Below are 23,441 nucleotides of genomic sequence, written 5' to 3'. Positions count from 1 at the left end.
GTTTTAATATTGCTAAATTTGTATTCATCCCTCCCAAATTTTTTTTATTGTGCAGCAAAATATTTAAAGACGATATTTCCATGGAGAAGGGGTAGATTCCTTTAAATCAGAAAGCAGAGTAAGTAGGTTTATTACCTTACTCTCTACCTCCTTTCCTTCCTTGCATAATTTCCCATCCCCTAAAGATTTCAAATTAATTACAGCAGTTTCTTGAAGTGCAGGTTGCTTATGGTGACTCCATTTTCAGAAAAGAAGTATTAAATAAACTGCAAGTGGTAGAAAATAGATACACAATAAAACCCTCTACTTTTTAAAGCCTGCATACAATTGCAACATAAAAAAAATCTAGTTAATAGCCAGCTCAATGTCATCTAGGAAAGTGTGCAGCCAACTGGCAGAGCTCTCTCTAATAAGACAGCATGCCCAGCATTTGAAAAAAGGTAAATCCATGTACAAATGAGTACAGGCTCCATTATTATGTGCAACACGGAGCAAGAGTACCCATGCACACAGCATGCACTGAATTGGAACACCAGGCATGTCAAGTGTAATCACCGAGGCCTGAAGGCACTGCTGAGCCTAACACAACCGCATTGCATAGGTTATTCATTCCTTGCTGGAGCTCAGAGCTGGCTGAGGAAGAACTGGAGGAAACCTCCTTTTCATGAATGATACAAGCTAGTTGAATGATGGCTAGGAAGAAACACAGCTACACTTAGGATGTGTAGCTTCACGCAGATTGATTCAAAGCCGCAACTTGTAACACATCCCGCAGGGCTGGCAGATGAGGATATAAAGCTTTCCAATTTGTTGCGACATTCAGGAATGAAGCATGTATCACCAAAATAATAAGAACCAGGTTTGTTCCCTCCCCCCTCCCCACCCCCAGCCCAACCCTTCCCAGAAAACACGAAGGCTTCAATATCCTATAAAACGCAATTACTGAAGTTGGCAGCACTAGTAGCTACCGTCACCTTTGCCTTTTTTTTTTACTCAAACAGCAATGCCAAAAAGAAAACCGTGGCAGAAAATCCCATTCTGCCCCATACAACTCACTTTAAAAGAAGCACAGATCACTGAAAAGATGGCTTTCTTGAATAACTCAGTTATGAACTACACTAATAACCAAGGGGAAGAACTGCAAGAGAAGCTCAAAGCTAGGCAACTATTTTGCAGCTTAGGTTAAAATGGGGCAAAGAGATACAACTCAGATCTATTTTGTTTTAAGCTGAACTCTTTACCTATGGTTTCTATTCCCCTTTCTATAGACATCATAAAAACCCATTAACTGAAACAAACTGTAATACATTGAGAGAAGCACATGTTTTTGAAAGTAAAATAAAACCCACTCATCTTTGAAATCAACAACTCAAACAGCAATGAATATCACTGTGTCCTCTATCACCTGAGAGGTCTAAATGTAGTTTATCCTTTTAATTACCCAATAAAAACTATGCTTAGTTATAAAATAAACTCTTTTGGTATCCACCAGCAGAAACAAACATTTGCTTAAAGCACACAAAAGTTAAAAGCTGAGGTCTAGCACATTTGAACTGCAACAACAAAAGAAAATTAATCATAAGAAACTCTTGCCAATACTGGGTCACTACTGAGCCTAATAGCTTGTTAACACCAATATTCACATAACACCCTCCATAAGCTTACCGCATTCAATATTAAAATCCAGGCACTGACTTCGTTGCCTTACCTTTACAACTAGAATTCTGCATCAGCATCCTTCTCCTTACCACCCAACTCTAGTTCTTGTACCAAACAGCTCTTGGTTGCAACTTTTGTCTCTCTCCCGAGCATACTGTAAGTTGCTAATCCCCAAGATACCCGTGTGTTTTCCCTAACACTTGTTTAGTTAAGTCTTGCTTTGTTCATTTGATTTGTGAGCCTTTGATACTGGCTTAAGAACGCTGCAGCCCGCAGAACACAAAGCCATGAACCAACATAAAAGGTCAGTTAAAATGTTTTCCAATTTTTTTGTGTGTTGAAGTGGCAACTTTAAGCTGTCAGAATTTGTCATGCTTTCCTTTAACTAGTCCAGAGGCCTTTTCCACAAGTTCCTGCTTGCTCTCGTTCCACTTTCAATGATCCATGACACCTCTGGGTGCCATGAGGTCAGTGTTACCTTCAGCATGCTCATTTTCTTTCACTGACATGGAATTTAGTCTGGTTAAAGCAATTAACACAGCCTCATTTTCCCAAACCCCAGCAATGTTGTTCTACCCCTTCACTTAGTTAAGGGCCCCTCCCTGAGCTGATTTAAATCATTACTTCAGTGAAAGGTCTGACTGGGTTAGCGAGTTGAATTAACGTAAGAAGTGGTCCAGCAAACTCCAAAACTAACATAAGGCAAGCAGCAGGGAGCTGGAAGGGGGAGCAGCTCTCCCCCCCACCCGTCACTGGCAGCCTCCTGGATCTGCTCAAGATGCAGCCACATCCTTTCTCCCCAGCTCCACTTTCAGCTGTTGGTTCCCAACATCTCTTTTGCGTTGGCACCTGCACATGTCCCACAGAGACAATGCAGGGAACTAAACCAGCAAAAGGCTATCATGCTCTCGCCCCCACCTGCCAAAAAGTAGTTTTTAGCCAGCCGTAATACGGAAACAGTTCAGAACAAAGTCACACAAACGTAAGTACTAGCACACATGGCAAAGGGAGGACTGAATCAGCTTTCATTCAGATTTGATTGAATTAGTTGAACCGGTTTCTTGTGAACCTCCAGTTTAGTAACAGGACCTGCCAGACTACAGGTGGCCACTGTAAATTGTGGCAACCTTCCCCAGAATCCCAGTGTGACCCAGCCAGGAATACCAGGCAACCACTCACACTGTAGAAAGAAACATCCATGCAGGAGACCACTGGTAAGAAACCCAAGGATTGTTACATTCGAAGATGTTATTGAGCAGAGAAGAGAAAATTCACCATCCTTTAAAAATCTTGCTGGAGAACTCTGAGCATCTAAAGGTGAATTGATATTGCCAAGCACATTGCCACAAGGATGGCAAACATGAGGACTGGAAAAGAGGAGACACACCACACTGATGACATGTGCCAAGCAAATACACACTGCCCTGGATGAGGCACAGTGAGCAAAGTTTGCCAGATGCCTCGACAGAATGATATGCACCCACATTCAGCCCACAGGGAAGGAAAAGCACTTAAGTGGGCACAGATAACCAGCAAAGTGTGTTAATTGCAACCTCCTCAAAACTAAAAACTCCTTATATGAAATACAATGCTTCCCCTTCCCAAGATGTCCCACAGAGAACCCATACAAGAACCTAAGTCTCTGGGCTGACACAAGGATAGTGGCACAGCCAGTTGTGAGGGCTCTTCCTTCACTACCCATGTTCCAAGTTTCTTCATCATTGCTTATGCTAATAAGGAATTCTGTGTACTTGTTATCCATGAATGTTTGAGTTTGGCTGCTCAGTTTGGTGGAGCAAGAAGGAAAAAGTTGAGGTAGCAGTGGGAATAAAAGCCTGGGAAACTTGAATCAAATCAGAAGAGAGGCAAGTTGCAAATGAAAACAACTTCCCCAAAAAGCAGGGACCCAGCCTCAAGAAACCTCATACAAAGATCATGATTTTCAAACAAACAAACAAACAAACAAACTCACCAGGAAATACAGGAGTTTCAGCAACAAGCAGCAGGCCAGGATTTTGCACCAAGTTCTCCACCACAGCAGCTTTCCTGATTTATTCCACACAAATCACAATTCCACACAATATTTTACAAAAATTAATGAACTGACTTACCAGTAGCCTCCATTCCATTTTCACTGGATGAGCTCTCTTCTCTCTGAACCTCCTTGTTCTCACAAATATACTTGCAGGACACAGCAGGCAAACAGGACTTTAGTAAACAAGCATGAGGCAGCCCAAGCTTGTTAGAAAGGACCTTTTTTCCTCCTTACAGCTAACCTAACGTGTACTCCACATGCTACAGCTACCCAAGGGCTGTTCAGATGGTAACTCGAAAGGTCATAGGAACAGTCAGGCTCACTAGAGAATGAGATGAGTAAACCACATTAGTGCAACAACAAAGACACCAAGCAACAACAGTGCTTGGATTCTGCACCAAGCTCCCACCATTAGCTGGAAAACAATTCTCTTATTAAAGACCTAGAAGGACAGAGGCAAAAGAATGAGAGGATGAATAATAATATTTAAAAAAAAAAAAAGAGTACAGGGAATGATAAAAATACCAGGCCCAGGCATAAAAAGCCAATAGTCCTGACGGAGTAAGGACTGAGTAAAAGCACACACAACCAAAGTACACCAAGAACTACAGCATATAGCAGGCGACTAACTTTTTGAATGGCAGGCATCACCCACCAACTCATCCTGTCGGCAAGAGAGCCACAGAGCCAGTATTTACGGCTTCCAAACTATCACAGCATGTCTCTTCTTAGTATTAGGTAGCACACCCACATTGACCCTCTGTCCATCTTTCCATAACATTGACTCTCCTACTCTGAAGTTGCTCCCCACTGTGCTCTCATGGGGATAAAATGTACTGCTTCAGCAGCAGACATCTTCATAACTTTAAGTGCTGAATCCGTGTTACTGACAAGAGCCTAGGATAAGGAGAGAGCTACGCTTCCTGGCCAGACACCTTCCTGCAGCTGCTTTGCATAGAGCACTATTACCTTCTTCCATTACCCTGCTGCTTACAAGAAGGAGCCACAAAGTTGCAAGAAAATAGGAATATATTGTTGCAGCACCGACACTTCCCTGGGCCAGAAGCAGACTGGAAAGCAGGAAGGCTCCTAGGGATGTGTGACCAAGTACTACCATGAGCCACACTAATGTCTGCAGAACCTCAACGTAACACTTCTGTTTCCTCAGGTGTTCTCACAGCCTTCCATCAGTACTATCCCAGGTGCCCAAAATGTTGTGAAAACAACACAGCACTGCAGATTAAATCATACCAGCTCCATGCACACCGGCAATACTTCCTTAGTTTTACTGGGAACACCCATGTTTAAATCAACGCCATCTGTTTAATGAGAAAGTTAGTAGGCATGTAGACTGCCACAAAGCTGCTCCTGTCTGCAAGGTATGTTTCTGACAGCTCTCCCTAGCACACACCTTTGTTCATCCAGAAAAAGAAGCCTGCTTTGGCTATACTGTACCAATTAAGAGTCCCACATCTGAATGGGGATGATATTTTGCAATCCAAACTTGGAGCTGTACTATGATGGATGAGACTACCTGATCCCATGGAAACAAAATATTGCCCTTTACACCTTCTAGCATCATCATCTCCTACAGCATTTCTAACAAACCAAAAACCTCTATCATACCCCTCATGAAGCTGTTGAAAGACCGCATTGAGTCCCTCCACTGAAACAGAGCACCAAGACACAACACTGTGATGCTGTGACAGCGGTAGCCCTTTTTCTAAAACCTAAAAAGTTTAAAGGCCACAAGATACACCTTGTTCACCTTGGCAATATGAGAGAGGAATGCCCCAAAGTTTGTTGCTGTTCTGGAATGTTTGCAGTTCATTATATATATGTGCCAGCCTGGACAGCACATGTGTTTGGGGGTACACATCCAGCCAAGAATGCCCTGGGAGTCCTGCCAGCTCATTTGCCTCTCATAGCTAGAAGACCCTAGCTATATCAGCAGGCACAATGTGGGAAAAGTTCCAGCCAAGGGGTCTCACCCAGATCGCTAACAGTTTCACATGGACCAAAAAGTACACACGCTGAGCAGCAACACACTGGTTTACCTTCAAAGTAACAAAAGTCTTTCTCCACATCAACAAGAAGTTCATAGGCACTCCCTTAGATGACTTTTTACAAGCTGTATGGAAAAAACTGTTGTAGTGGGAGATAAAAGTTCATAGATTTTGTTTCTCAGGCAGGTAAAATACTTTAAGACAAGACAGCTTCAACAATTTTGCAAAAGTATGAAGGATTCACACTGAACTAGAAAACAGTTTTCTAAGAAAATTGAAAGAAAATACACTGCAAGTGAAAAGAAGTTATTAAAATGACACTTTGAACAGATAAATTCCTAGGACTATAAAGTTTACTACATCTTAATATAACAAGTAACAACCCCAGTTCAAATGAACAGTTCAGGACTGTTTTGAAAGGCTAAGGAAAGATGTGCACATACTTCAAGAACTAAAAAAAAAAAGATATAATAAAATGTGCAATAACTTTGAAACAGTTGGAACCATGTGACTTATTTTAACTTTCTTTTTTTAACTCTCAAAGCCACTCACATCCCAGCATTATTAATGTAAAATCAACAGGCTTACACTAGATGCAGTGACACAGGGGAAAAAAAACACAACAAAACAAAACACAACAACAAACACCAAAAACCAAACCAAAACACACACACATGCAGGATCCACTGAAAAAAGTTAAATGACCCAGGCTTTTTCATACTGAATAGGACTCATTTCTGAGAAACCAAAAGAAAAACAAATAAACCCATAAACACAAAACCACCCAATTTGAATTTATGAATTTTACCATAACCTACAGGGTAAAGGCTATTGAGCCTCAGTTAAGTTTCTGACTCACTAGAGCACCCGTGCATTTTCCAAATGGACATAGCAAGAGTCACTACAAGGTTTACAAAAGCCTACTCTTCTATTATTCTTTATAATCCTACTCTATTAATCTATATGTACTCAAGAGGGTTCTTGGATTTCCACAGTGTTAACATTTTAATTAACACTGTGAGTAACAAGCAAGAGTTTACTTTCTGGTTTGACAGAATAGCAAAGGAAAAAGGTCTGAAATTCTACAACCCCTTCCATTTCTGTTACCTTCCACGTTCGAGCAAACACATCAGTCAGCTAGAAGCTTCAACTCTGACAACAGACAGAGGAGAATGCTTATTACTGAGAAGTTCTGGAGGCATAAACAGTTAAATAAAACCAAAAACATACAAATTTACAAACCATGTTTTTCCTCTGGGAACAGATGGTGAGGGGGGAGAAAGAGAAAAAAATATAAAGGAGAAAATTACATTTCAGTATCATAGAGAAGGAAAACAAATGATTTTTGATTAAGCAAAATTATATAGCTAGTTGATTAAGATTTTCTGTCTCAAATATAATTACTTTTCAAATCTAACATCAAGAGCTCACACATGGCCCTTAGAAACAGAATTAGACTATAATACCATTTCTGCCACATTGATTATATCACAAGAGAGTAATTCTATTTAGGTAATCTGATCCTGTAACAAGATACTAAAAAAATCTTTACAAATGTTGCCATTTTCCATGTCTGTTTATATTAAAAACATTTCCTTATTGTTCTCTCTGTATAAATAATGAGCTCAAGATCCATTCCACCTTTTAAACTGATATGCTGCTCTCCCCAAATAGTTAATAACATTTTGCAAAGGAAATAAAGTATTACTAACTAAACCATTGCTTCTTTTACCTGCATTTTGAATGGTATGTTCTTAAAAGCGTATTATAAATCAAATGGAAAAAGGTATTGCAGTATTTCCGTTCTATTCGTAGACTGGTAGGCTCGACTCCATTTCAAAATTGGTAGAGGACTGTGTCAATGACATCAAAATAGAAAGGTTTATACCAAGATAATCACAAGGAGACAAAAAACCCACCCTATTTTTGTAACCATTTCATAGGAGACCATGTTGGAAAGAATAAATGACAACAAACTCATATTTACTTGCAAACACCATCACTGCATACAGACCAAGTTCTGCTGATGTGGAGCAAACATTGAGACATTGTAAGTCTCTTTCCATAAATATTTATGAACTACAGGAGTATCTAGAGAGCTTAATGAAGGCTATGTCAGCTTGCCTGCCAAATAAATATATCTGTAGAAGTTACTTAATATTTAGGGTGTCAATACCCAGTATTTATGTACAGTCCATTAGAAATGCAATGCTTTCTCCTTCCAGTCTTTGGACAATTACCACAAAAGAATGACACAGTTTCTTTGTTTAGAGCACTGCTCATTCTGTAACTCTGCAAGTGGCATACACCCTGAAACTACACAAGTGAAGTATAAGTTGAAAAAATAGAAGTTATTATTAGAGAATATTTCTTTCATCAAATAACAACTACCCTCTAGAAGAGCCAGCACAACAAAGCACTCAGCATAGAAGTGGAATACTCACTGCATGCTCATCCTAAACCTCATGTCTGCACATCAACAGTCACCCTTGGTGAGCCATAGCGTGTAGGTTCAAGGGCTCAACTTTTAAGTGAACAATGTCAACTCCTTTATACGAAGGTGAATGGACCATCCCTGAAGTCTGCAAAGAAGCTGCATCCCCCCATGTCTTTACAAGCAACTTACACCACTTACCAGTAAAAGTCCATCTGTGGGAAATTCCTTCACCCATGTAAATTCTGCTTCACTGCCACAACTGCCTTGGAAGCACAAACAGCCTCCATGTGCCATCAAAGTGGGTGGCAGCAAAAAATGTCACCAGCTACTTAAAATTTACTAACCAAATCTCTCTCAGGTAAGGGGGCTGAAGCGTGGGCTCCCCAGCAGTAGACCTGGACGAGGAGCTAAGCACGCTCCCAGCCACCAGCTCAGCCAAAACCATGCAACAGAACTTTAGTAACTGTTTCTGGTGCCACTCAACAGTAACATCTACCCCTCCCTGTAGTACAAGGAAGTGGACTCTTCTGAAGAAGCCACCAGCAAAGCAACCCAAGTACTTAGCATTTCTCATAGCAAATTAATGAAGTTAAATAGGCTGAGGACAAACAATATAGTGTTTAAGTCTGCAGACTGGCTGCAGAGATGAATGGTGACAGATCAGAAACTGAGACCTGTTTCTCCCTGTTTTCCTCCCCTACCCCACTCACTCAGAAGAAAAAAAATTAAATTATCTTTGCTCTACTTGACTTGAACTAAAAAGTAAATCCCATATTACGTGCACTGCAGCAGATTATTTGTAAAGCTGGCATTTTTGAGATGTGACATCATCATAAAGGTGGATTACAGATGTCCAAAGGAATCAGATTTCTCCAGCTCCCAAAGACAGAGTTTAAAATCTTCCTATGCTCCAGGTCCTGACCTATCTTCCCGAAAAAAAGAAAACAAAACCCACAAACAAACAAAAACCACTCCTCTATGCATTCTACAGCTTCTAGCCAAATTCCTTACCTAGAATTCAGGGAATGCAGATGTAATCAATTCACCAGGGGAAAAGGAAGAAGCATCAGTATGGTTAATGCCCCTCCAACCAGCATTGGTGTGAAACATGAAGAAACCTTTTCACCTGAATATGTCACTGAAGGGTAAAAGAAGCCCATCATCTGCGCACATCTCTGACCAGATACACAGTTTCAACCATATACCCTAACTTCCTGACATACGCAGTGCACCCTGCCAAAAATGCTACTTCACCTTACCTCCAAGACACAGCAAAATCTTCCATCAAACTTTTTAAGTCCTTGTTTTTCAGCTTTAAAAAACAGCTACAGCAATCTGATGATAAATGAACTGTATCAGAGAGACATAATTTCAAAAACTATTAAAGTAATGGTGGATTTTGTAACACCTTAGATCACGCTAATTTCAGACTCTTCTATGGAGAGATGAAAGAGGAAAATGCATTGGAAATCACGGCAGACAAAAGGCACAGTGATTTCTGAGGAATCATACAATGCAAAAACATGACTAGAATACAGTTGACTCAAGTTTGGGTGAAGAAACAGACCATGACAATTACAAATATATATATTTCCAAGTCTCACTATCAAACCTAAGGATTGTACAGTCCTAGGTGAAGAGACCCTTTGCCTGAAGGCAAATGCATAGCTTCAGCTGGAAATGCCACACTTCATCACCAGCCTGAGTGCTTCAGAAGTAAAAAGCCTAACCCTTGTCCCCCTCTCCGACTTCTAGCAGAAAAATATGTGCAAACACCTCCAGTCACAATTTACCAAGTCTTGAACACTAAGCTCTCCTAAACTACTTGCAAACATCTATCTAAAAGTTACAAAAAAAGCAGATTATCTGTTTATCAAAAGCAAGCAACAAATTAAAATTAATTAAAACAGTAACAATATTAAAACAACAGATTAAAACAAACCCTCCTCTGAATGCATAAGAGGGAAGCTTTAATTTTAAAATGCGCATTACCAAAGAGGAATTTTTATCTCTTCGCTAACTGACCTTAAGTGCAGAGGTCTGCAATATTCAGTATGTCTGCACAAACATCATTTGTAAGATTCCTACTCAAACAAGAGTTTTGTACACTGTCTGCATGATCATGGTTTAAAACCAAAACAAAACAGCAACTGCATGATGACTGGAGAGTTATTTCTGGAAGTAAGCTGTGAATAAGTGCAGAGGAAGAACTCTCTATCACTTATTAAAAAGTTGAAATCTCAGTTTCACACTTATCTGCAGCTCCCTGACAGATGTGATGGCACTGCTATTGCCTCTTTCAAACTGACAATTATCAAACAAGATCCTCATTGGTTTCACAGCTGTCACGGAGAATACAGCAAAGCTTCCATGAAGCAGCTCTAACCCACTCCTCCACATGTACCCTCTCTGGGAGCAGCTTCAAGAAGTACTGCAGATGACCAGAGAAGAGGAAGCCCAATCACCAAAATCAAACCAGGGGCTAAGGAAACAGAGACCAGACTCTGAGGAGGGGTCAAGAGATTCCAGGAAAGTGAACTCTTTGTTCCATCAGCCACAATATGGAAAAAGAAAAAAAACCCAAACCACAGCAAGCTTTCATGACAGTTAACCTCCTGTCTCTTAGAAATCCAAACACCTGCCCTGAAAATGTCAGTAGGATCTGGTTTATGGCAGTCCTTGGACAACTTTGAAAGATGGATGCCTTGCCCTGTGCATCCATTTCTGACTAGTAATGGCCTGGTACTTCTTCAAGTCCTTATTAGTTTATGGGGCACTGAGCTTCCAGGTTACCAGTTTTATTCCTTTCCAGATCGGTAAATGAGTCCACCACAGTTTCCTCACACTAATGATCACAGTTCAGCTGTTGAAAAAAAATTAAAAAATCAAATGGACAGAGGTTTACAAGTCCATGAGAACAGGGAGGCTAGTTCTGTAAGCAGAGAGGCTGCTGCAATTCACAAACACTGACATTTTCTGAGTTTCAGACTCCAGCACTGTTGGCTTGGCACCCTTCTCAGCACTGAATTCACAAAACCAAACAGTGAACTTCATAACTTCACCTCTACTTTCATGTATAAACTTATTCATACCCATGCTGGCACTGCCTCTGCCTCATTAAGGAACTGCTGACACCTCTTCTGAACTCAACACATCTTATTCAAACCAATTCTACTTGCATAGATGTTGTTTATTAGGGAGGATGCATGCATTAAAATCTGATTTTTTGTTTCTTCAGAAGTCAGCTGTTCCTGCTGTTTATCTCTACCTAAGGTAACAATTAGCCAGTAGGAAAATTACTATCATGTCACAAACAGAATATTACAAATTCAGGTAGGTGATCAAACAGCAGGAGACCTTGAACACAGAAGAAACAAAAACACTGTTTGGATACAAATGTCCTTGGCAATAGACAAAAACAAGAGATGAGAAATGACAGTCCAGATGGTTTATACACTGAAAGTTTTTTCAAAGTGTCTTATTAAGCATATACAAAGATTTGCAGAAGCACATGTCACTATTGCGAGACTAATTTGAAGAAATTAAAGTCACAATATTACGTGACATTACATATGACAGCAATTTCTGTGCTGTCATTTGAGCTAGGCTGAAGAGCGAGTGAGAGCCAAACGAATGGTTTATGAAGCACAGGTACAATTGGTACTTAATTAACTTGTCAGGAAACAGTCTCCCTCCATGCTCCAGACTTCAGTTAAAAGTTGAGACACCTTAACTTTTGAAAATTGGGGTTTAACCACCATAATAGGGGTTTGAAATAACACACAGCCCATTTATAAGGATACTTGCATCTTTGCAAACAGGATACAATATGGCAAACAGATGCACAGGAGGGAGGGTGGGGGAAAAAGGGCATGGAGGAGAGGAAAATTTTTGTTTTCCAGAGTACTGAGTAACTGGAGACAGAGCAATTACTTCAACATAAGCCACCTTTAGTCTAGCTTTCATCTGAACACACTAGTGTTGATGAATTTTCTAAGCCAGAGTGTGTTTCAGTGTTAGCAATTAACCTCTTCCCCCATCTAGTATGAAAAAAATTCTAGTAAATGGCAAAGCGATGGATGTAAACACTACAGGTGATTTCTTCTCAGAAAGACTGAACGCAGAAAACTAGTTACTGTAATTATGTTAATAGCATTAACAAACCAAAAACCAACCCCAGAACTCGGCTTTCATACCAACTGTGCCTTACACGACAAAAAACACTGGTGGAGAGGAGACGCGGAATACAAATCCTCAGCTACTTTAAGTGACATCCCCCCGTAAGGCAGTCGACTGCCGATTTAAAGCTGTATGAACACCCGTGGCAGTTCACCAGTGAAACACAAACTTCTCTCAAGTCCCAGCGCAGAGCCAGCACAGCTGAGAGGATGCAGCATCCATTCCATTCTCGACAACTCCGCACGCTCACTTCGCTGCAAGGAAGGGCTCACTGAAACACCAGATCCCGGCCACTTTCCAACACCCCATACACGCTGGATACGTGGAGATCTCCGCGCTCCCCCTGCACCCGGCAGCGTGAAGCGCCACTCACGGGGGAGAAAAGGAGAGGAGCCTGGCGATACTAACAGCGGTATCAGCCTGACACCGGCGTGGCCGAGCTGCTGCTTCCCAGGGCCGGGTGCGGAGAGCGACGGGAGGGGCGGCGCTGGTTCGGGGGCTCGGCGCGGTGCGGGCCGGCGGGGAAGTTGGCGTAGAGGCACGGCGCCTGGGAGAGCGCTGCCCCCGCGCCGGGCCCCGCGCCCCGCCGGCAGCCAGGCCTCTCCCCTCCCGCACGCCCAAACATGGCCCCTCGTCGCCACCCCGGCAACTTTTCCCCCCCTCTCCCCGCTCACCTCTCATCAGCGAACAAAAACTGCAGGCAAGTAGGCTGCGCAGGACGGCCCCCATCTTCCTTCCCTCCTCGCTCTCACCGGCGGGGAGGCGGCGGCGAGGAGCAGCACCTCCGCTGCCAGTTCATGCTTCCAGGCGGGCGGGGGAGGTGGCGGGGAAGACGGGAGGTGGGGGGGTAAAAGGAGGGAAGCTGAGGAACGGCGGCCGCGGAGACTCCTCCCTCGCCGGTTCCTAGCAGGCCACTTGCCCGGTCGCGCCGCCGCGGGAGCGGGCGCTGCCCTCCATGCCGGCCGCCGCCGCCTCACCGCAACTGCTGCGGTCGTTCCCCCATCCACCCCTACCGCTCGCTCGCCCGGCCTCCGCCTCCGCCGGGCGCGCACAGGCGCAGGGATACAGCCCTCCTCCTCCTCCCCCGGCCTGGCCTCCGCCTCCCCGCGCCGCGCCCGGACGGCTCCTGGAGCAGTGCCCGCCCCCTCCAGCACCTCTCCCCCGTCAGGAGGGGCGGGGGCACACGCACGCAACCGACTCTTGCACGGACGGTCACACACATACACACACGTTCCCGCTCGCCCCGCGGCTGACAAAAGCCCGGCAGGGTCTGCCGCACGGCGGGATCGGGCCGGGCTGGGAGAGGGTGAGGATCACGGTAACCCCCTCGGTGCCCGCCCGCGGGCAAAGTGAGGGGAGGCGGCGGGGGGCGGTCGCCGCTGTCGCATTCCAGCGGGACTACTTGCTATTCTTCACCCCCTCCGCCGCGTAGCGATGCTGCCCGCGGAGCAACACCGGCCCGGGAGCGACGGCACTACTTTCTGCCACAGAGCAGCGGCGGCGGTCGAGGCAACAGCAGCACAAAGGCAGAGCTGGTCCTCCGCCGGGTGAGGGCTGGGTACCGCGGGTACTGCAGGGTTGTCGGTTCCTTTCTTCGTCTCGGTTGGTGCCGTCCTGCCCGCTCTCTGAGGGGGCACGCTCGCGGAGAGCTCTTCTCCAGGGCCTGGCGCTTGGGCCAGCTGCGAGGTCACGCTGGCCTTTAAATATGTATCGGTGCGGTGCCCCACCGGTCGGATTGGAAACAAACGTGGGGGGACGGGCTGTAATAGTGAAGTATCGCTCGGGGAGCGGAGGGTGGGGCAGATAAGCAAGATGCTAAAACTAAGTTACAATTAGTACAGCCAGTGTGGAGATCACAGCTCGGTGATCTTAATCTGTCCCAGAGCAGCAGTACCAGGCGTTACTTCTCGGTAGGATTTGCTGCTTGGTTGGTGTAGTGTTGCGTAATTTATTTCCCAGCACTTTTGGGGGTGTTTTGGGATTTTGCCCCCCTTGCTAGACTAAATGTAGTATGCTGGGTTTTTGCTGCTTGGCACAGTAGTACAAAGGCCCCTTAAAATCAGTGACCTATGTGCTGTGTTGAAATATAACTTACTCTTTTCTGCTATTGCATCCATGTAAACACACTTCTACTTCTGAACAGACTAAAAGTTAAGATTTTGTAGTATACCCGCAAAGCTTCTCTCTGTACCTGCCTTGTTCATTCCCAATAAGCAGTACAAAATACAACTTTCTTGCATTTCCTTAGATGAAGAAATCTACTTCAGGTTTTCTACAAGAAACATTTAAGTCTAAATCATGTTCTCCCTCCTTCACAGAGTATGGCAGCCGGTTGGCAGGATAATGACAGGTTAGCAGGACATCTTACAGCAGAATTGGAGATCATTACATTCAGAAGTCCATACTATTTTCAGGGTTGTTAGAAACTTAACAGAAGTGTAAAACTTTTAATCTCATATCTGTTGGACACACATTTGGCCAGATTAAAGGCCCAGGTGTTGTAGACTGACTCTAACATCAGGCTTCTGGAGTCATGTGCTAAATGACAGAATCCCAGTTTCTACTGGGGAAAAACAAAAAAACCCACCCAGAGTGTTCTGTGCAAAGTATATTTCTAACCTTCAAGCAGTACCTGCCCAAGGCCAGGTCTAGGTTACAAAGTGCTGTCCTTGACTCTGCTGGATGAAATTGCCTCCTCCAGAACTGTGCTGTCAGCTGGGAGGATGAGCAAACTCAAGCAAGATCCGTGTGGGTAGCGGAGGGAAAGGGCTTCGTATGCAAAAGTGTACCTAGATGGTAGATAATCCACATCTAACCCTTGTTGTCACTCCTGGGTTTTGCAAGAGCAGGCAGAAGGAGCACACCTTTATATTTATTTTCACTGTTTAATTTGAATTGGAGGAGAAAAAGAGCTTTTCGGGAGTTTCCTTCTATTCTATGTTCACAGTGTTGCACAATCCATGATTAACCTCTTGCAAAGTATGGCAGATATGTCATGAATTCGTATCTTAATCGTACAGTGCACAGCTGAGGAAAACCTCAAGCCTGAACCCCTACATCACAGAACACATTTCTCTATATGCCATTTCCTCTTGCATCTCATCTGTTTCTGCTGGAATCACTCTGGTGTCTTGACTGTCTGTCTGCCTTGGGAGCCTCATCCCTGCCTTGTTGCTCATACCCTTAACAGACAGGCATCTTCCCTGCTGTCCGTGCTGGCTGGTTTTATTTTTAGCTTTCTCACATTACATGCTGTCACCCCTCACACTGGTGTAGTTCACTGGTTTTCTCTAATTTGAATCCTCTCCTGCTTAGTTTTTCTCTGAGCCATTTATGATAACTGGCTTCATCTCCCTCAGCTTGGCCTTTTGCCCCCATGGCCTGCATAGACACAATCCTCCTGTCGCTATTCCAGCCCAGATAGCCTCTTTTGAACCCTTTTCCCCATAAATGCTTAAGATTCAAGACAAGTCTATCTCCTAACTGCTTCTAATTCATATATGAATTTACTTTTAATTCATATATGTAGAATTAACTCCATGCCTGAGTTTTTTACAAAGTAAAATAGGAAGCAAGATTACTGCAGACAGAAAATCCTGAGATGATTATGTTCCTTTAGTTGAGCTTAAAGTCAAAATAAATGGGGAATGGAGAGGGAATGTCTTTTTTGTCTCCCCTTGTTGACTGCAGTTATTTCTATTAACCTTAGAATGAGAAAGCTTGGTTTGCTGGCTCAAATCCAGTCCAAAGCTCCAACTGCTAAGAAGCCTGCACAGCCTTACCCCTACCTTCAGACTTAGACGGTGGCTCAGTAATACAAGAACTTTCACAGGACATTTTGTTTATACTCAGGTTAGTTCCCTGGTTTGGTTGGTGGCCCAGCCTCATAAGCACTTTTATCAGCCCACAGGACAGCAAGGGATGGCAGCTGGAGCTCCTGAAACCAGCAGTGACTGCCAAAGTCACTCTGTTTTCGAACTGTGCCCCAAGTTCCAGTGGAGTCAATGGGCTTTCTTGTAGGACTGGGACTGAAGTCCCTAATGAGCAAAAGTTGTTAGGAGAAGATGGCTGCTCAGCAAATGAATTTGTAGCTGCCCACATCACAGAAGCCACTATCATAATTAGCTCTTTTGCTGAATGTCTCACTAAGAACTAATGGGCACAGCATGGTAAAATCCTGGTCCCTCTGGAGGCAATGGCAGAATTCTCACTAACTTCAAAAGGGACAAGCTTTCATACTGAAACTCAGGCTCAAGTCTTCTCTTGCCCCCAGCAGGAAAGTCTGCAGCACAGTAGCTTGGGGAACTGGACATGACATAGCAATGACTTCACCAATGATGCCTGATATAACCACTTCACAAATAAAACAGAACACCCTGACTTGTAGTATCATCAGCTTGGCACTTTGCCTAGGTCATACAGTTTGTAAAGAAAAATGCTTTGTCCAAAAATGCTTCATCTTCCCCAACATAAGGTCAGCTCATGTGAGAGGTATACCTGATGAGGTTTATCCTGTTCCGAGTGCAGTGGGTTTATCGCGGTGTTCCTCCTTCAGTGGTAGAGTACAAGATCATCTCTTCCTTCCTAAAGTTCAGTAACAACCAGACATACTTTTCCCCTTCCTATTATCATAGAATCATATAATCACAGAATGGTTTGGTTTGGAAGGGACTTTAAAGCTCATCCAGTTCCAGCCCCCTGCCATGGGCAGGGATACCTACCACTAGACCAAGTTGCTCCAAGCCCTATCCAACCTGACCTTGAACACTGCCAGGGATGGGGCAGCCACAGCTCTGGTCAACCTGTGCCGGTGCCTCACCACGTTCACATGGAAGAATTTCTTCCTAGTATCAGATTTAAATCTCCCCTCTTTCAGTTAAAAAACACTTCCCCTTGTCCTGTCACTACATGCCCTTGTACAAAGTCCCTCTCTAGCTTTCTTGTTGGCCCCCTTTCAGTACTGAGAGGCTGTATGTAGTCTCCCTGGCCCTTTTACTGCCATACTGTATGAACTGCACCTTTTCACTGTGACATAGGCAGCTTCCAAGCAGATTTTCCTGGACTGATAGTGATGTCTCTAGCCCAGAAATTTTCTCCAGGCCATGAGGCTTTACTTGTTTTTGCAGTTAGTCTGCAGGTTCCCCCCAGTCTGTCAAACCACAGCAATATCTGGCACTCGTGGTACTGTTGTGGCAAACACCCCATCAAATCCCTTTTTTTTTTTTTAATCATATATAGAGTTGTTTCTTCTTACATTTCAGTACTACCTTATTCCCCCCTCCCTATTTAGTATAATACCCATTCTTTCTTTCCCATCTCCTTTACCAGAAGAGGTTGCCTGGTGCCCAGGATGAGAACTGCATTACTTTGTGGCTAAAAAAGAATCCTTACAACAAAATCTTCACAGAGGAGAAGGTGATTGGGTTCAGCAGCTCATACAGGCGAGCTAGTCCAACAGGAATGCATTGATATCCCCAAGGGAAAATATGAGATAAGATGACCTGGAAGGCTTGGGCATTTTCTTTACGCCTTTGGAGAAGTGTTTGGACTCCTGCTGATGGTGCATTCAGGGTCAGGCTGTCTACCTACTACGTCTTTTCTCCTTTTCCATCTCCCAGGGAGTTGAAAACAGCACTGCCTAAGGATACACTTCAGCGGTTGTGTTTTCAGTGCGAACCATGCAGGATTCTGATTTTAATTTGGCACTGCCCACCAGACCACAGGGCAAGTCCAGGACTTTTCTTAGGAATATTCAGCCGGGGCTACATTTCAAAGCCAAATTACAGAAATGTCATTTGAGAAAGCTACAGTTCTAAAATTCATAAAGTACTTTAATGCTAGGTTGACACAGAGGAAACATCCTTTTTCAAAGAGCTCACATTTCAGGCTGACAGACACCAAAACACTTATTTTGTTTTAGTTTGCTCAAATTTTCAACCCCAGTCAGCATCTGGGCTCTATTAACCATAATGTGCGTGCCTTTTAAGCAACAACAATTTAAGAATATTTTGTTTTCAAATCTCTTTCATGGAGTTCAGTGTTTTGCAATATGCATCCATAATATTTAACAGTTCTGCTTTGCACTGCAGTCTTTGAAGTCTAAAAATTATTTACTGGTAAAGCATTGTACATTTGCTTGCACTCTTTAGTCACAGGGATTAATGACTAGAATTTATGCCTCTGGTCAAGCAAGGTAAGTCACTGTGTCACACTAATTAGGAATCTTTCCTGCAACACTTTTCAATCTTTATGTAGTATACACGGTGTGACACACCAACTGTGCATAGGGAAGAGCTCATTTGCAACTTGAAATAGCCACTTCTGGGCTAAAGTGCTGTACCATGGAAGTGCAGTTTATGGCAAGAGACTCATCCCTCTCCAGTTCAAAGTCTGGGAAGAAGATTCAGATTTGTATGTCCATGCCCATATTTTATTTATACTTTATATTCATATACATATTAGTCTGCAATTCAGCCAAAACACTAAGCACCTCAAAGAATATGGCTATAGACCATCAATCATGATACCTCTACAGGGGTGGGGATTTTATTAGCTGTTAGATAAATTCTCAAAATAAGCTGAATGAGCGCAAACAGTTCCTCGGAGCAGAAGAGAGTGCCCTCTGATGGTTAATTTTTAGGTTTAATATCTGCAATGTTTTGTGACGCACATCTAGTTTTTAAGAGATTTGTAGGATAAAGCCACACAAATGCAAGATGATGGGACAGGTCTTTATTTTAAGAAAAACCCCTTTTTTTTTTTTTACCCTCTTAATTGCTTTTTAGGTAGTCATTAAAAATAAGGATGGAGGCAAATTATGGTTAACATTTTTATTAAAGTGCTGTTACCCATCATTTCTCAGAGACAAGTGTTGCCTCTGACAGTTTGGAACTATTGCTCACACTCCATTCGGTATGTTTTATGTTTCACTGTGGCAAGTGTGTTTCAAGGCCTGGAAAGGTAGCATGCAGGACATGTATAAATTTCCAGCTTATTTCAGAATCATAAAATCAATTTATCATTAAATCAGCTAATTACAATAGAGGCAATAGTTTGAATTAGTCCTTGTTCACTTCTCAACCAGTAAAATCCCAAGATAATCAACAGTGGCTGATTATGTAGTCTGTACTGGCTTTAACAGGCCTTGACAGTAATTCAGTTAACAAATTCCTGTTTTATTAAAAACCAAAGCTACAGGACTTGGAGGGAATGGCTGGAATGGAAACTGAGGGCCAGATTCTCCCTCCCACCTTACTATCTACTGGCCAGAGCACTAAGCACTATGTAAGTTACACACAGGGAATGCTGTAACCACCTGTGTTTCCACAAAAGATTTTTCAAATACAAGCACAGGACAGCAAAAGGCTCAGCGTATATTCACCCCAGCCATGAGCTAAAGTGTCTCCCTTTGATTTCATTCCCTGTTAGAGGGGGAATGAATGTGGGTCCTTAAGCTTGCACTAACTCCATATGTAAAGGTTTCTGTGGCTTATGGCCTGTGATTCATTCTTCATGCAATGAGGGGATAGAAGAGGCCATTATATATATTTGAAGTCTCATTTGCTGCTTTTCCATCTGCATCCGTTCCTTGGATAATTTCCTTACAGTATGGACTTTGATAAAGACTCTTCCAGTACAGCTGGCAACTAAATGTAGATAAGTGACAAAGCAAAACACAGAGAAAGACAGACCCACTCCTCAAATATATTTATTAAAACAGTTGTGCCCACTATAAAGATATTGTTGAAGGGTCGTCATATTCCATTTTGAAATAATTAGATTATATTTTCTCCTCTTAAGAAAAAAGTGATTAGAGTGAGGCTATCCAATCCATTCCTCATCCTGCCTTCTTCCACCCCCTCCCCAGTCAATGCCACAAAAACAGTATTTGGTCACATGGATCTTCAAATAAAAGGGAATTGTGTCTGAATAGCCCTGACTCATAAAGCTCCTTCCAGTGCCTTTTTCAGTGTTGGAGCTTTGCCGTTAATGCAGCTTCTACTAATTTTTTTCCTTACTACAATTGTGAAAAATCTAATACTTTTAGAATGATCTGAAAGAGCTTACACAGAACAAAATCCCCGTTTAATCTTGGCATATTAAGAAATCTTTTCTTTGAACAATACATCTAAAATGCTATTTTCCCCAAACTGTTTTTTTTTTCTTTTCCTTTAAGATAAGTAAAGCTGTAAGTGTTGAAAGAAATTATGATTTAGAGTCCTATATTCAGTTGTGGTTTAGGAATCCTGGCACTTTAACTGAAGGAAACGTTATTGAGGATATGTGCATCCAATGGTACACTGTGGCAGGAAATCATGGATTCAGTATAGCAAAATAAAAAAATGGGAGCGATAAACCCAAACCACTTAAATATAGGGAAAAAAAATGATTGCAGAGCGTTGTATATACAAGTTGTTTAGTTGTTGCTCCCACTGTGTGTGCTACCCCTCAGTTAAGAGCCTAAAACCATAGAATTCACAGAATGGTTTGGATTGGAAAGGACCTTAAAGATCATCCAGGTCCAACCCCCTGGGGAGGGACACCCTCCACTAGACCAGGTTCCTCAAAGCCACGTCCAGCCTGGGCTTCAGCACTGCCAGGGATGGGGCAGCCAATGCTTCTCTGGGCAACCTGTGCCAGCGCCTCACCACCCTCATAGTGAAAAATTTCTTCCCAATGTCTAATCTATTCTCCCCTCTGTCATTTTAAAGCCATTCCCCCTTGTCCTGTCACTACACACCCCTATAAAAAGTCACTCTACAGATTTCTTGTAGACCCCTTTAGGTACTGGAAGCTTGAGCAGTTCCACGTCCCTCTTGTGTTGTGCCCCAGAGCTGGATGCAGGACTGCAGGTAGGGTCTCTTGAAAGCAGAGTAGAGAGGGAGAATCCTTTCCATCGGCCTTCTGGTCATGCTCCTTTTGATGCAGCCCAGGATACAGTTGGCTTTCTGGCTGCAAGCGCAGATTGCTGTATCATGTCTTAATTTTTCATCTACCAGTGTTCTCAGATCCTTCTTTGCAGGGCTGCTCTCTATCCATGCATTACTTAGTCTGTGTTGACATACGGATCACCCAGTAATATTTTGCTATATAGATATCATTTCAAAAGAAAGTTCAGAACATCAAAATTCAAGTTTAAAGTAGTGATCACTTTTAAAGAGGAGTATCTGAAAACTGAAGCAAAACACAACCTAGCAAATGCGAATTCCCATTTTCTTTCCCTGTGCAAATCCTCCACTTTTGAACAACATTGGATAGACAATGAAACAACTCTGTGGAAAAAGAAGGTGGAGGAAAGGTACTGAGTTGTCACAGCTGGTGGTAAATAGGGCAAAATAAATACAAGTTGAGCTGAGTTAAAGATTGAAATGAGATTTGTTAAATTTTAGGTCAAAAGCCAAATGAGAAATATGCAGAGTCTTTCCTGGAGTGACCTACCTTGCTTTACCAGGTCCATTATGAGACCTGCAACCAAGATAATTTCTAATTAGGGCTTAATGAACATTCAGTCAGGTGAAAACTAAAGAAAAAAAAATCGGGGTTAAAAAGTTAAAGTTACAAACTTTACGCCAGATCCAAGACTCATCTTTTGAATTCGCCTTTCAAGCCTACTTTTATGTTCTCAGCTGGAATGCAGGTGTCAGCTGACAGCTGAACAGGTACAAGAACCAGTGTGTCACTTGCCAGCACAGTGACTTACTGCTGTGCAAGGCCATGGACCCCAGCTATAACAGAACAGAAGTTAATGCACAACCCGTTGCTTTTTCCTCATGAAGTGAGCCAGTGTACGGGAAACAGTGATCGAGCATAGTTGTACTGAAACTTAAAAATACATTTATTCATTTTTTATAATATCTAACAAACACACAGAGGACAAAGAGCAGCAGTTTTGTGCTTTGCACTTTGATATCCCCAAGAAGTATAGAGACCTAGAGGAAAAATATTAAGTACGCTTCCTGAAGATGAAAAAAACTTTTCAATGTATCCCAATCCTTCAGAAGACCTACCCATCCAGAGGCTGGTAAAGCATCTGGGAATAGCATGTACCTTCCTCGGTACATGGGGGGAATGCAGCTATTCCATATCTATCAGTGAATGAGGAGGCAGAGAGGTGGATTGCCTATATGAGAAAATGAGTAATGCATGGGAAGGGCCCAGTAGCCTAGGCCAATTTCAGGAGTGTGGCAGGAAGCTAAATATAGCTGCTCTAAATGAAAAGGTGGAAACTGTTGGCTGCAATAATAGCACTTTAAATTCTGTGTTTGTATCAGTATGGAGTGTGGGGATCAAAGCAGTATCTAATGGTGTCTTCACATTCAAATCCACTAAGATGGTTTTGTAGGAGGAAAGAAAATAAGATTCAGTTTTGAAACTGACTTCTCATGTAATTCTCTTGGTTTTTTGGTTTTGTTTGGTTTTGTTAGTTGGTTTGTAATTTACTAGAAAGAATCCTGAGTATAAGCATTTCCTGTTCCTACCAGAATTACAATAATCTGAAGCACTATTTGATGAGAACACACTATACTGAGTTTGCAGCCCTTTGAGGTAGGGACTGTGTGCTTTTCTCATCCATCTCAAAGAGATCGGTAATTTACTACTTTATGATTTTTTGCAGTGGTTATAAATTTGGGCTTTCTATACTACAATTCCACAAAATAGTTTTGTTCACAACAGTCTTCATTTACACATGTCCTCCACCCAGAAGCTTTCAATAAACAAAACAGCTTTCCTGTAAAACATTTTTGCAGTGAAAGAGCCATTATTGGGTAGTTTAAAGCCAAGCTAAATGAAACATTTTTAAATTGGCACCCTCCAAATTTGTCAATTCTATTTACTGTTGTTGCCCTCTAGTGTTCAAACACAGCTCGTAAACGCCCCTATAGAAAGATCTGGCCACCTAGCAATTCGCCCGTTTGTACTTAATCCAGCCAGATGAATTGATGGCAAAACAAGAGATAAGTGTTTCAGTGCACCTGCTTAATTCTCAAGTATTAAAAAAGGGATTTTTAATGTAAGAACATTTGTTGTTTGTTTCACTCAAAGATTGTGAAAGGCAACTCAGCATCCTAACTAAATTAATCATGGTTCTCATGCACCTCCCTGCTTCTGCCATTCGTTGTGCTTA

At 42.7% G+C, this 23,441-nt stretch overlaps 1 protein-coding gene and 1 long non-coding RNA gene across 3 annotated transcripts in view; one reads left to right on the top strand and one right to left on the bottom strand.

The window, feature by feature from the left end:
• Positions 1–13,490, bottom strand: part of LRP6 (LDL receptor related protein 6) — a 127,602-nt gene extending 114,112 nt beyond the window's left edge. For both annotated transcript variants that reach the window (XM_061358490.1, XM_061358499.1), the window contains exon 1: positions 12,991–13,490. In XM_061358490.1, coding sequence (XP_061214474.1) covers positions 12,991–13,045 — 55 coding nt within the window. In that variant the 5' untranslated portion in view covers positions 13,046–13,490. The remainder of the gene's footprint in view (positions 1–12,990) is intronic.
• A 153-nt stretch (positions 13,491–13,643) lies between these two features.
• LOC133214042 (uncharacterized) lies at positions 13,644–18,182 on the top strand. Its single transcript, XR_009725969.1, has 2 exons — positions 13,644–13,863; positions 17,935–18,182. It is a non-coding gene; the product is annotated as an uncharacterized LOC133214042 (long non-coding RNA).
• The last annotated feature ends 5,259 nt before the right edge of the window (positions 18,183–23,441 follow it).

The sequence above is a fragment of the Neopsephotus bourkii genome, unplaced genomic scaffold, assembly GCF_033783945.1.
Source record: "Neopsephotus bourkii isolate Nb327-2 ecotype Australia unplaced genomic scaffold, CSIRO-AGI_Nbou_v1 NB_107, whole genome shotgun sequence".
Lineage (NCBI taxonomy): Eukaryota > Metazoa > Chordata > Aves > Psittaciformes > Psittacidae > Neopsephotus > Neopsephotus bourkii.
This window is presented reverse-complemented; position numbering and strand designations above follow the sequence as displayed.